Source organism: Delphinapterus leucas, chromosome 4 (genome assembly GCF_059928025.1).
Source record: "Delphinapterus leucas isolate spDelLeu-1000000601 "Yukka" chromosome 4, BTC_Dleu_Yukka2, whole genome shotgun sequence".
Taxonomy (NCBI): Eukaryota; Metazoa; Chordata; class Mammalia; order Artiodactyla; family Monodontidae; genus Delphinapterus; species Delphinapterus leucas.
In genome coordinates this window covers 103,907,055-103,920,321 of record NC_143132.1, presented here as the reverse complement: position 1 = coordinate 103,920,321, position 13,267 = coordinate 103,907,055, and the positions used below count along the sequence as shown (strand labels likewise).

Genomic DNA, 13,267 nt, shown 5'->3' with positions numbered 1-13,267 from the left:
ATCTCCACAGAATCTGCAGGATATCTAGATTTATTAATCAAGTCAAGCCCTCCTTTTGTTATTTAACCTCCAGAGACCAGTATGGTCCTTTCTCTTTATTTAAGTATGGAAGAAACAGAAGTCATACCTCTCATGAATATTCGCTGCTATCATCAATGCAGTAATGTTGTGGACAGGCTGGATTGACCCCTAGGTTTGGAATTTTTCTACCCCAGGGCCTGGTTTGACTTGTAGTTTTGAAGTCTTGATCAGCTTATCTGCAAGTTGCCTTTGCCACAGAGAAACAGATTCATGTACAGAGAGACTGATAATGCACCCTAAATCCATTTGCTAATTTACAGTAAGAAATATCATAAACTTATCTTCATAATAACACTAATGCATTACTTTTCTTTATAGTTCCTAACCTTTGAATTCATTAGCTCATTTTGGAACCTCATCACGTAACGACTTTTGAACAGAATGATCTCATTTGTTTATTGTTTTGTTTTTAAACGAAGGGCAATCTTTTTTTTTAAATTAATTTATTTTTGACTGCATTGGGTCTTCATTGTTTCGTGCTGGCTTTCTCTAGTTGTGGCGAGCAGGGGCTACTCTTCGTTGGGGTTCGCGGGCTTCTCATCGCGGTGGCTTCTTCTTGCAGAGCAAGGGCTCTAGGCGCGCGGGCTTCAGTAGTTGCGGCTTGCGGGCTCAGTAGTGTGGCTCACAGGCTCTAGAGTGCAGGCTCAGTAGTTGTGGCTTAGTTGGCTTAGCTGTGGCTTAGCACATGGGCTTAGTTGTTCCGCGGCATATGGGATCTTCCCGGACCAGGGGCTCGAACCCGTGTACCCTGCATTAGCAGGCAGATTCTTAACCACTGCGCCACCTGGAAAGTCCCGATCTCATTTATTTCTAAACTACTTATTTTCTCTATTTACCAGGTGGAAAATACCAAAAAGTGCAAAGTAGAACAGGAGACCATATCTTAGTTGTCAAAAATAACACACTGTTAACAATTCTTCACATTTCCTTCCTTTTCTATGCCTATGTATATAATTGAGATCATATTGTACATGCCATTTAAATGTCAAAGTTTTCTCTTTTTTTCTGGTTAAGATGGCAATCTATGACTTTTGTAAAAACTTTGGAAAAGTTGTAGAAAACAGATAAAAGCTCAAATCAGAAAATGAAAACCAGAAAACATACAGTTTATTACTGTAGTTAACCATCGTTAACATCTTGGTGTATTTCCTTCCAGTGTTTTACTCCTTCTAATTTAATTTATTATTTTTTTTAAACTTAGTCGGGATCACTCCAAAGCAGGAATGTTTGGGGAGACAGCCTCTGGCTGGGCTGGGAATCAGGCAGCCTCTATTCTCGAGTCGTGAACTGGAAGCTGCAGATCAGCACTCTTCTTCCTGGACAGGGGTAGCAAGAGTGAATATTTTCCTTTAAAGCTCACTTGTTTCCGTATTCTAAGCTGATTTGTACATTCTTCTCTTTTTTCCCCAGCATCTTCAAGGCCACCGACACCTGCCCCATGCTTCAACAAGTTATCCTTGATGGCTTCTGGAAGCCCATTTACTTCTGCTTAACCAAAGACTCCTGCCCCCATTTCACCTTATCCTGCGGTGACTGAGGAGGTGGTAGGAGGCCGCTAGTTCGAAGCTTCAAAGGGACCTGCAAACCTGAACAGCGGAGTCGGAGCCCTAGCCCCGCCGCAGGGTCAGGAGCGCCAGGGGGCTCCACTAGGAGGCTCCGTGTCTCTCTATGGAAGGGCTGCGACCCGGGAAAGCCTTCGTGGCTATGTCCCCGCTCCAGGGGCGTGTAGCTCGCAGAGAGGCCAGCCCAGCCTCATCGCTCCCGAGGTTATCATCAGAGCGCACTTCCACGTGGCTCTGAGTCCTCACATCCCGCTGCCCTCGGGAGGCCTTTTCTCGTCGCGAGGTTTTTAGGCCCGACGCTCGCTCTCAGCCTCTCGGGAGATTCCGGCAGGCCTCTGTCCCAGAAAACCAAAGGTCCGAGCTCTCTGCCTCGCTTTGCGAGCCAGGAGAAGTGCGTCCCTTCTCGCTTGCCTTATGCCGGGCGAGGCGGAGACCGCACTACCGTGCCGCCAGCCGGAGGGGGGGACGCTCACGTGCGGTCCTCTGTTTTCCAGCCGGTAGCAGTGGATCCCGCGAAACCACCGATCAGCCTACCAGGGTCAGTATTATATTGTCCTGAGAGCTCTCACAAGAGGCAGACAATACCATCCACTCGAGCTCGGCTGCAGACGCGCCCCTTCCCTCCCCCCCTCGGTTCGTCCGGACCGCCCGCAGTTGCAAGCGCGCCAGCCGCCGCCGATTTGCCTCGGCCTTTGACAGCTCGGCCCGAGCACCTCCGGGCCTCGAGTCCCGGCTCAAGGGGCGGGGCGAGGCGGGGCGAGCGAGCACTGGGCGGGGCGAGTGCGAGCGGCGGCGCTAGGAGGGAGCGCCCGAGCCCAGCAGAGCAGAGCCGAGCGGAGCAGGGAGGTGCTCCGGTGAGGCAGGCAGAGCCCGGCCGGCCGCCTGCGGCTCCGCGCCGATCGTGCTGCGTCCCCGGGCTCCGCGCACCCCCGCCTCTGCCCAGGCTCCCGCAAAACTTTTATTCTCTGGGGCCCCTTGGGTGTCTGAAGGACTCGGAGAGCTCGGCCCGCTCTGCGCTCCCCTGCGGCGGCGACCAAGGGGACGTGCATCTCTCACCCGCGGGGCTCTAGAGCCTCGCGCCTCTTCACCTGCCGATCGCTCCCCGGAGCAGCGAGGGGGCACCCGCGGAAGCGCCGCGGGGGCGCCAGCGCCCCGGAACTCTCCCGCCCACCGCGGCACACCCGCCCGGCGCAACTTTAACTTGATTTCTCTCGTCCAGCCCCGGCACCCGCGACTGCTGCTGCCACCGCCGGCGTCTCGGCAGCCGCCGCCTCACAAAGGGGCGTAGGGAGGGGAGGCGGCGCGGCCGGCTGGCTCAGACATCGGTGTGCTGGGCGCGGGCCTCCGGGCCGCAGAGGCCGGGAGACAAAAGGGAAACTGCCTCTGTTCACCGTGCGGGCTCGGAGCTGCCTGCTCGTCCATCTTCCGCCCGGCTCCGTGAGCCTCCTCCCCCTAACCCTCGGCTGCTGCTCCGCCTCCCTCCCCGCGGGCTTTCCCCGCAGTGCTCCGGGACCCGGCGAGCTTTCGGGGCGCGCGTCGCTGCTGGTGGTTGGGGCTCTAGCGATAATAAATGATAGAGGATACAATGACTTTGCTGTCTCTACTGGGTCGCATCATGCGCTACTTCTTGCTGAGACCTGAGACGCTCTTCCTGCTGTGCATCAGCTTGGCGCTGTGGAGTTACTTCTTCCACACGGATGAGGTGAAGACCATCGTCAAGTCCAGCCGGGACGCCGTGAAGATGGTGAAGGGCAAGGTGGCCGAGATCATGCAGAACGACCGACTGGGAGGGCTCGATGTGCTGGAGGCCGAGTTTTCCAAGACCTGGGAGTTCAAGAGCCACAATGTGGCCGTGTATTCCATCCAGGGCCGGAGAGACCACATGGAGGACCGCTTTGAAGTTCTTACGGACCTAGCCAATAAGACGCATCCGTCCATCTTCGGGATCTTCGACGGGCACGGTGGCGAGGTAGGAGTTCTCTGGGGCTTTGAGTGTGTGTGTGTGTTTGTGTATGTGTAAACAACAGGACGTGGTGGGCGTGTCGGGTAGCACCTGTGTGCGAGGGGCGTGGTGATGACCTGGTGTCGGGCTGGACAAAACCACTAGTTCCAAACGTGGCCAAGTTGCCAGAAACACCGCGGGATCCAGACCTCTTGTACTGAGGGTCCAGTGTGGGGGAGGAAGGGTCATCCATAACCTATTTCATGCCTCATAATTTATGAGGTTTCCCAAGGCCAGAGTCCAGCAAATGACTGTGTTAGTTTTGCTGGGAGAGTTAATGGTTTCTACAGTGAACTTTGGCCCAGGGCCTCAGCGCCCCTGTTATGGGGTTTGAGGCCGAGCTAGACGCAAAGAAGGAAGAAATCTTTGACTGTCGTTAGGAAAAAGATAAAATCTGCAGAGCCGAATCAGTGAGGACTTAGTAAGGACGAAGGAAACTCTGACTCCTTTCCAGCTCATTCTCTCTGAGGAGGAACCCGAGGGGCAGCGCTGCGCTTCTTCCTAATTCCATTAACTTTACAAGTGCAATCCGGCCACTTGACAGCAGCGCTTTGCTGGCCGCCTGCTTTTAGCTGGATCGAGGCACGGGACCGAGATGCCTCTGGCCTTTGCAGAGGTGGCAATCCCAGCAGAGGTAGCGGTGCCCAGATCTTGCCCCTGCGCCCTGGCCGGCGTGGGACGCAGACGTCTCCCTGCTTCTAAATTCCTTTATTTGGGGTTCATGTGGGAGCAAGAGATGAGGTTAGAGGCCGGTTCAAGTCCCTCTCCCGCATTTCTGCGGCACCCTGATTGCTTGTCGGGGCTCAGATTTCCTGGAGGTCAGGGCGAGAGTTGGCTTTGGTCCTTGGGCATCGGCCCAGGTGAAGTGAGTGGCAAATGTGCCTCCAGAGCGGTGCTCCAGAGAGTAGCAGGCCAGCCACCCCATCTCTCTAAACTTGGCAGTTTGGAAAAGAGTTTCATTGCTGCATACTTTTTTTTTTTTTAAAGCATACTTTCTTACTCCCCGCACCCCCTCTTCACCACCCCTTCTTCATCATTTCCTTCTCCTCCTGCCCCCTCCTCCCATCCAACTTTTCCCCCTCAATTCTCTTGCTGCTTCTGGTCTCTGGGTGGGCTGTAGGGGATATCATTCTCTTTCAAGCTTGTTCTTTGGCCTTTGTTTTGGGTGAACATTGAGAACGCTCTCAACTGGGTATCTTAACTGCATTCTCTCTTTGATACAAGGTCACTGCACCCAACCCTCTGCTAATCTTTCCCACATACTGTATGTACCTACCTGGTAGAACCAACTTTGCCAGGAATGGCAAACTTGATTGGAAAATTTATTTGGTAGAGCTGAAATCAGTTTTTGCTATGTTCCATCCACCCTAGCCCTTTCTATATTCTGTGTTTCAAAACGAAGGTTTCTCACTGATTGTAAATTTGTAGCCTCTTGTGTAGTATGGGGTTCTTTCCTTTCCCCTTGGGTAGGTGAAAGATGTGAAGTTAATTGAGGGAAGGGACGCTGTGTATTTGGGTAAAAAACATATCTGAAAGATAAGGTTGCCAATATAATGGCTGATTTGTTTCCTGGTCTGAGTCAGAATGTCTATATTTTCATTTTATGTGCCTTGACTGTTGTAAATCATTTAATAAAGCTTATATTTATTATATACTTTATATTAAAATTGTTGGCAGATGATGATCTGATTCTTGTGTTAGAAAGTACAGTTTTATTCTTAACTTAAAGGCCTGGATGTAGTATTAATGTTGTGAAACTCTGGGTTGTGCTCATCTGGGTGTGCTGTATTGGCATGTTTTGAGCCTGCACATGTAAGTGAATGAGTATTTTTAAATTTTCTTCTAAGCTGATATTCTAAAACGTGAATATTGAAGACTCCAACAGATTTCAGGTTGAAAAATTTCCAGTATTATCTTCTGGCAAATGTACCATTCAGAAAAGGGACATGCGAAATGCTTTTATTTAACTAGAAATAGTTTACATGTATAGGGCTTTTCGTGAAATTGTTAAATAATAAAAGAGATCATCATTGTTAGCTAAACTATGAAATGAGTTTCATTGTGCCTTATATTAAAAAGCTTGCTCTTTGCAAAATAATATCAGTACCCTGAAATACAGAACAATTGTTCTGTCTATAACATCCTACAGTGCATAGCCAGTTCATTCATTTTGGCTTTGTTTTAGGGCAAAATAAGGAGTTATAAAAAAGAGCTATTTAATTGCTATTGGGAATGTGATGACAAATAATCTTAGGTATTTCTCTCTTCCTTTTTTTTCATTCAAAGAAAATCCGACCATCTAATTCTTGTCTTCTGTGTTGTTTAGCTTCTTTCATGTTCACCAGAGGAGGGTGCCACTGTTTGATTTTGGTGTAGATGATTGTTCTCACCTTTCAGAAAAGAGGAAGCTTTTTCTGAACTCTCTACATACACATATATGTACAGAGTAGTAGTAGTGTGGTATGAAAGATGATGAGGAATTTAATTTTGTTTCTAATAATTCAAACTAATAAGATAGGCTATTAAAAATCAGTACCCATGTACAATGGTACTGCTTTTAGATACAGAAGGAACCTAAGCCACCTTGTATATCTATTTCATTCTGTTTTTTAGATGAGATGTTTATTGATGGCAGGAGAAGTTGTGACCTTCCTTAGACTGCATAGCTTATTCAAGGCCTTCAGTTTGATAAGCTTTATATTAAACCAGTGGACAAATTAGTTTGCATACTTACCTAGGTAAATAGATAGCACACTAGGGATACAGAGGTGAATGAGACATGATTCCTATTCTCAGAAAGTTTCAGTGTGGTGAGAGAGATAGACCTGTGTACCAAAAATTATAGTCATTGTGTGCTTTAGGGTGTTATTGGAATACTGAAGAGGGTCATTTAAATCAAATTGGAAGGTACGAGGCCCTGGGAAAGACACCTTGAAGGCATCATTTACTGCAAGGTTAAAAGTGTAGGCTTTGAATCTGTGCTCTGCCTTAAACTAGCTGTGACCTTGGGCAAGTTGCTTAAGCAGCTTTATCTGGGAGGTTTTTTTTTCTTTTTTCGGTATGGGGCCTCTCACAGTTGTGGCCTCTCCCGTTGCGGAGCACAGCCTCCGGACGCGCAGGCTTAGCAGCCATGGCTCACGGGCCCAGCCACTCCGTGGCATGTGGGATCTTCCCGGACCGGGGCACGAACCCATGTCCCCTGCATCGGTAGGCGGACTCTCAACCACTGCGCCACCAGGGAAGCCCTATCTGGGAGTTGTTAATCTGAAAAATACGGATAATAATGCATGTGAGGTTCATGTCATCAGTTGTATTAATACCCTATCTAGAAAAATACTTGATGGAGAGAAGGATGTGGAAGAAGAAAGCTTAGAGACCAAGAAGTCTGTAATGTTGGGGCGACGGTATCCAAGGGAAGGAAAGAGACTCTACACATGAAAGCCACAACTTTGATCACTAGACAGGTGTATGTTGGATATAGATAATTCAATAGGTATCCACCGAACTCTCTATCACTGTTTGTTCTAACTTCCGGTGACCTGATTATTAATTTAGGATTCCAGGTATCCTAGCACTGGGGAAGTAGCATCCTGGCTTCAGGTGCAAATTTTCTGATTAGTGAAAAGGAATATTCTTTATGATTAATTAATAAATTGGTATTCTGACTTGTACTTCAGCCTCTTCTGAGTTGTTAACATGAGTTAGTTCTCGAGTCTGTTCAACTGTGTATTTTTGACAAAGCTATGTTCAACTGTGTATTTTTGACTAAGCTATGTCTCCAGACTTGTTATGCTGAGAACCAGACTCTGGATGGCTGTGATTTCCAGATGGATGATAGCTTAATGAGCCATGTTTTTTTAGAGGTGCTATGGACCAGCTTCCTTACTTGATTCCCTTGGGCCCTTGATAACATTCTAACCACCATACTATGGATGGATGGTTGAAAGTGTGTGTGTGTGTGTGTGTGTGTGTGTGTGTCTAAAGCTATGGCAGTGACTCTTTTGCTGTATAATGAAAATTAAAATAACAAAAAGGAAAAAATAGCTTAGATTGTATCAACTAATGTGGAAAGGTTATTTTTAAAATTGCAAAATACTGTTTATCTAAGAAAATTGTTTTTGGTGCTTATCTATAATTTTTATCCACAGGCAAAATGTGTTTTTTGTTTTAAACTTTTTATATTAGCTAGAAGAAATATCACTGACCGTTTGAGGCACCTTTGTCAATGTTCATGGCTGAAACTTATATAGAAGAATGATTGTTATGTGTTCTATATGCGTATGGACATTATTGTATTAAAGGTCATATATCATTGTATCATAAAATTGACACACAGCCATTTAAGCTTAGAGTTCCACACTTCACATCAGAGAGAAGCTATACTTCTGGTGCTTGTCAGGGGCTATAGTCTTGAGGCTTAGCACTTCTCAGAAGCTCAGAAGACAAACTGCTAATGGAGGGTTGCCTGAAGGATATGTACAGTCTAGTTCTTTAGATGAGTGGTTCTTAACTTTTCTTGAGTCATGCTTCTCTTTGAGGATGTTATGAAACTACCGACATATCCCCTAGAAAAATGGACATGAGCACAGCAAGTTTTGTTTATAATTTCAAAGAGAATTAGATGCCTGAAGCCTCTGGATTTTAGGTTAGTCTAGATAGAATAAAATCTGTCTCTGATAAATCTAGACCTGCAGGGAGTTGTGTACCTGGACCCCACCTTGCCCTGATTGCCTTCCTCTTCCTTCCTCTCTGTCATTTTGCATTTATTGACTTGTGTGTTGTCATTTGTTTGTGAGGATTGTTATGAGGGATGGTCTCCCAAAGCTCTCTGACAAATCAACTCTAGGGATGCCACTGAAGACTTTATTTGTTACAGTATATAATATCCTCTTTATGAGGACTAAGGAAGAGAGAGTTCTCAAAGAGCTTTTTGTTTTTATCTTAAGGATGCTGAATCATGTAACTGATTGGATCATCCTGTGTTTGTTGGCTGCCAGAAGTGTTAGAGCCAAACCTCTGACCTACCTCTAGCAAGTGTGCAGAATTTTATTAATTTGGTACATGAACCTCACTCCCAGGACAGCTTATATTTCCTACATTTAGTTTTCCTTTGTCCCATTTTTCTCTTTCTCCTCTTAGATATGTCATTTTATCTTGTGGTATATGTATTTATGTAAGTTTCATTGGCTCCTCTCTGAAATAAGATATACTGCTTCCAAATAAATAAATTATGAGTGGCATAATGAATGATCTGCCTTCCAGACGTTACAACTGACGTTAGTAAATGTTGGGCTCCCACATTACTGATGTACAAGAAGCCTGTAGATTTAGTGTGGACAAATGCCTTAGGGTTTAAGAGAAAATTCAGGTTATTTTGTTTTAAAATGGCACATTAACATTTGTGCCCCAAAAGGGGGAGGCACTTTACCTTTTTTTAAAAAATAAATTTATTTATTTTATTTTTATTTATTTTTGGCTGCGTTGGGTCTTTGTTGCTGTGCACGGGCTCTCTAGTTGAGATGAGCGGGGGCTACTCTTCACTGCAGTGCACGGCCTTCTCATTGCGGTGGCTTCTCTTGTTTCAGAGTACGGGCTCTAGGCGCGGGTTTCAGTAGTTGTGGTGCACAGGCTTAGTTGCTCTGTGGCATGTGGGATCTTCCCGGACCAGGGCTTGAACTCTTGTCCCCTGCGTTGGCAGGCGGATTCTTAACCACTGCGCCACTAGGGAAGCCCCACACTTTCCCTTTAATAACCCATTCCTGTCCTGTGCTTAGCAGCTATTTGTAGGTGAATGTAGGATCCTGACTGCTGACCATGGTGCATCTTCTGAACAGATTGTTTAGAAATTCAGTTTAATTAAACCAACATTTTCTGTATAGTCTGTGGCATAACAGAGTTATGCTCTCTGTGATGCCCAAAGATGGATCAGTATATTCTCTGTCCTCAGGGAGCATTCCATCTACTTGAAGAGATGAGTTTTTAAAAAATAGCAGAACTACAAGGTGCAGTTGGACCACCTACAAGAGAGTGGTGGCCTGATGGAGCGAGCTTGGGGAGTCTTGGATAATTTTGAAGAGGAACTGACATTTGACTATATCCTAGCATTTCAGTAGACAGAGATTGGGTGGAGGGAAGATGAAAAGATGACATAACAGGTGGAAGAAAAAGTGTGAAAATGGATCAGAGGAAGTAAAATGCAGTCACAGCTGGAAGAAAGGCAGGTAGCTCTATTTGTTTAGAGCAGGCTTTCCCTATATGCTGTAATCTAGAAGCCCACTCATTTTTCTTCCATATTTAAGTACCTTCTGTTTATGATATACTTCATATTGTTTTTTATTGATTTATTTTTATAAGTTTATTTATTCACTTTTGGCTGCATTGGATCTTCGTTGCGGCATGCAGGCTTTCTCTAGTTGCGGAGAGCGGGGGCTACTCTTCGTTGCAGTGCGCGGGCTTCTCATTGTGGTGGCTTCTCTTGTTGTGGAGCACGGGCTCTAGGTGCGTGGGCTTCAGTAGTTGTGGCACGTGGGCTCAGCAGTTGTGGCTTGCGGGCTCTAGAGCGCAGGCTCAGCAGTTGTGGCGCACTGGTTTAGTTGCTCTGTGACATGTGGGATCTTTCCGGACTAGGGCTCGAACCTGTGTCCCCTGCATTGGCAGGCAGACTATCAACGACTGCACCACCAGGGAAGTCCCATATTGTTTTTCAGATATCTATGTTTTTAAAGTTAAGTATATTTGTTAAAAAAATAAATTTCATATCAGCACTGTGAGTAGAAAGTCCATAAAATGAAATTCTTGGCCTCCAACTTGCTAATAATCTATCTCCATCTTGATGGAGTAGAGCGATTCTAAGAAAGTCCTTCTCCTAGTCTCTGGTTGCCTCTAGAGTCCTTCTGTCCCCCTCCCCTGGCTCTTTATGAACAGAAAGGTGGCTTTTAAAATTTAACTATTGACCAGTTAAATTGAAGTGAGGCAGGTTGCTTGTTCCCTTTGCAGGTGGAAGGTACCTCTGGTGATGCCACTCTTTGAGGAACCCTGGTTTGGAACAGCTTTCCACTGTGTGGACTCATGTGAGAGATGAGATTTCATGTGTAACACACCTCCATGGGGAACCCAGAATGATAGGCAGTTCACAGTGTTCTAGTAGAAATTCCACCCCCATTTCTAACGCAGGTACATGAGAAGACATTATAGGCATAAACCTGAATCCTTTCTAGCTTAGTTTAAAAAGTAAATAATTCATAAGTTTTTGGTACTTGAGCCATTATTGGTTACAAACTATGACTACTTACAATGACAGGATACACAGTGACATGTGTGCTGGGACCCACAGTTGAGGAGCCTTAGCCTGGAGTTTATGGTAAACCCAGGTGAGGAGTTGGAGATGCTGCTGGAACGTTTGTCAGCACTGACACTGAAAGCCACACTGAGCAGCCTGGGCCATGTGCTGTAGATATTGGAGAACCACTGGATATTTTTGAGCAAGGGAATGGCTTTTAAATCCATGCTTTAGTAATTCTGTTCCTCTAATCTATATAGAGGATTGATGTGAATGAACAAGATAGAAAGGGTGTGTGTGTGGGGGGTGTCAATTGGGGAAGCCTGGACCAGAGCAGTGAAGAGGAAACCCAGGGGTGTGGGCCATTGCTGGAAAGGGGGAAGGAATGAATTGGAGACCCTCTGAAGTAGTAAGACTGCTGTGGGGGTCCCCAGTGTGACAGCGTCAACATGATAGAGGGCGGTTGATAGAAGAGCAAATTTGGACAGTAGTGAGAATAGTGTGAGTTTGGCTGTAAATTTGTTTCCCTTTTTCCCTGGATGTTTTCTGGGATGTTTTTTGGGATTCATAAAATGTTTGTTGACTGTTTAGCTCCCCAGTTTGTAAAACATTATTTCTGTCATACCTTCTCTAAATGGATACATTTTAAAATAATGAAAATATACATTGTATGTAATATCTGATTTATTCAAATGGAAAGGCATTTATTACAATTCCAATGGAAAGGCATTTATTACAATTTTACTTTGTTACCAGGAATAATTTAGGCTTTGTTATGAGGTGTGGTTTTCCCAAGACTAAAAACCAGCACTATATCTTCATGTCTCTTAAATGATTTCCTTTCCTTGACACTGCTTTTAAAATAAAAAATATGTATATCATTCAGTCTCAGATGAAAATGTTCCCTGGGCTCTGTTCAATTTAAATGTAAGCTCATAATTCGTCAGGGACTCAGATTTTTAAAAAGTGATATTTTAATTTTGAACGTTAATACTTGAAGCATTTGTTTTATTCTAATTTCTACTTTAATCTTGAACTACTTCAGTAATATAGTTTTGTGGTTTAACTTTTATTACCATTTTAATAATCCTATTTAATAAATATGAAAGTAAATCTGCAGCAAATTAAACATATTTAAAAATAAATTAATTTTAAAATTATAAGAGTAATATGACTACATGATAGATAGTATAGAAAAGAAAAAAAATCATTCAAAATTTCATTATCCTGTCACATCCACTGTTACGATTTTGGTGTATTACTTGCTCGTCTTTTTTTATATGCATTTAAAATATAATTTTACAGTGTTATACATATAGCTTTAAATCTTGGCTTTTTTTCACTTTGTACAATCCTGTAAACCCTTAGTTATTTTGCTCCATAATTCTTTATTATATTTCTAACGTATTTTTTAGTGATGGAGTGATATTTTACTGAATGGATATTTGATAAATTACTCAATTGCTTCCTTATTGGTATACATTTAGTTTCCTCTAACTTTTAACCGTCACAAATAACATTGTAATAAGTGTTTTTGTGCTTTTACTGTAGTTTGGATTATTTCTCCAGGGTGGGTTTCCAGAAGTGGGATTTCTGGATCAAAAGAGAAGTAAAGAAACCACTATTATTGGTAGTAATGATATTAATAATGGTTGACAATTATTGAATATGTATAATATGCCAGGTAGTGTTTAAAGTACTTTACTTATATTACCTAATTTTAATTATCATAACAATTTTTGAGGTAGGTACTGTGTTATCCACATTTTACATATGTAGAAATTAAGGCACTGAGAGGTTAAGTAATTTGCCCAAGGACTGTCCACAGTTCATAGACGGTGAAACTAGGATTTGAAGCTGGGATTCAAAGTTAGAGCTATTTATCTCCAAAGCCTGTGCTATCAGTTTCTGGTTGGAGTTCTACAAATCTCATAATTTGGGCAATAAAGTGCAGATAGCATTGTTAGGTGGACCCTGCCTGGTCTTCTTGTGTTAGTCAGTAAGACTTGGTGTTTCTTCTTTGACAGTTGTGTCCCCGTGTCCCTGTGACACGTTGCTCTTGAAAACTCTACGCTGGAACCTTGGTAGGTAGATCTTATAATTACCTGAGAAAGTCCTGAAGTTAAAAAAATTAGAGGTCAGAAGTCAGAGCAAGTGGTGACTCACACTTAAACAGCCGTTCTCAGCCACTCCCCTTCTTTGCTGGCAGAATCTCTAACCCACTACAGAGATTCCCTGACGTTTTTGCCTCTTGACTCATGAAAGGCTTGCATAGATGTTATGGTGGCATTAACATAGCCATTCTCAATAAACAATAGCGATTTATATTTTATTTTAAAGTAC

General features: G+C 44.2%; 1 protein-coding gene across 1 annotated transcript in view; it reads left to right on the top strand.

The window, feature by feature from the left end:
• The first annotated feature begins 2,425 nt into the window (after positions 1-2,425).
• PPM1L (protein phosphatase, Mg2+/Mn2+ dependent 1L) overlaps positions 2,426-13,267 on the top strand; it is a 342,515-nt gene continuing 331,673 nt past the window's right edge. The window contains exon 1 of the mRNA XM_022573299.3: positions 2,426-3,612. Within this exon, the coding sequence (XP_022429007.1) occupies positions 3,214-3,612 (399 nt within the window). The 5' untranslated portion in view covers positions 2,426-3,213. The remainder of the gene's footprint in view (positions 3,613-13,267) is intronic.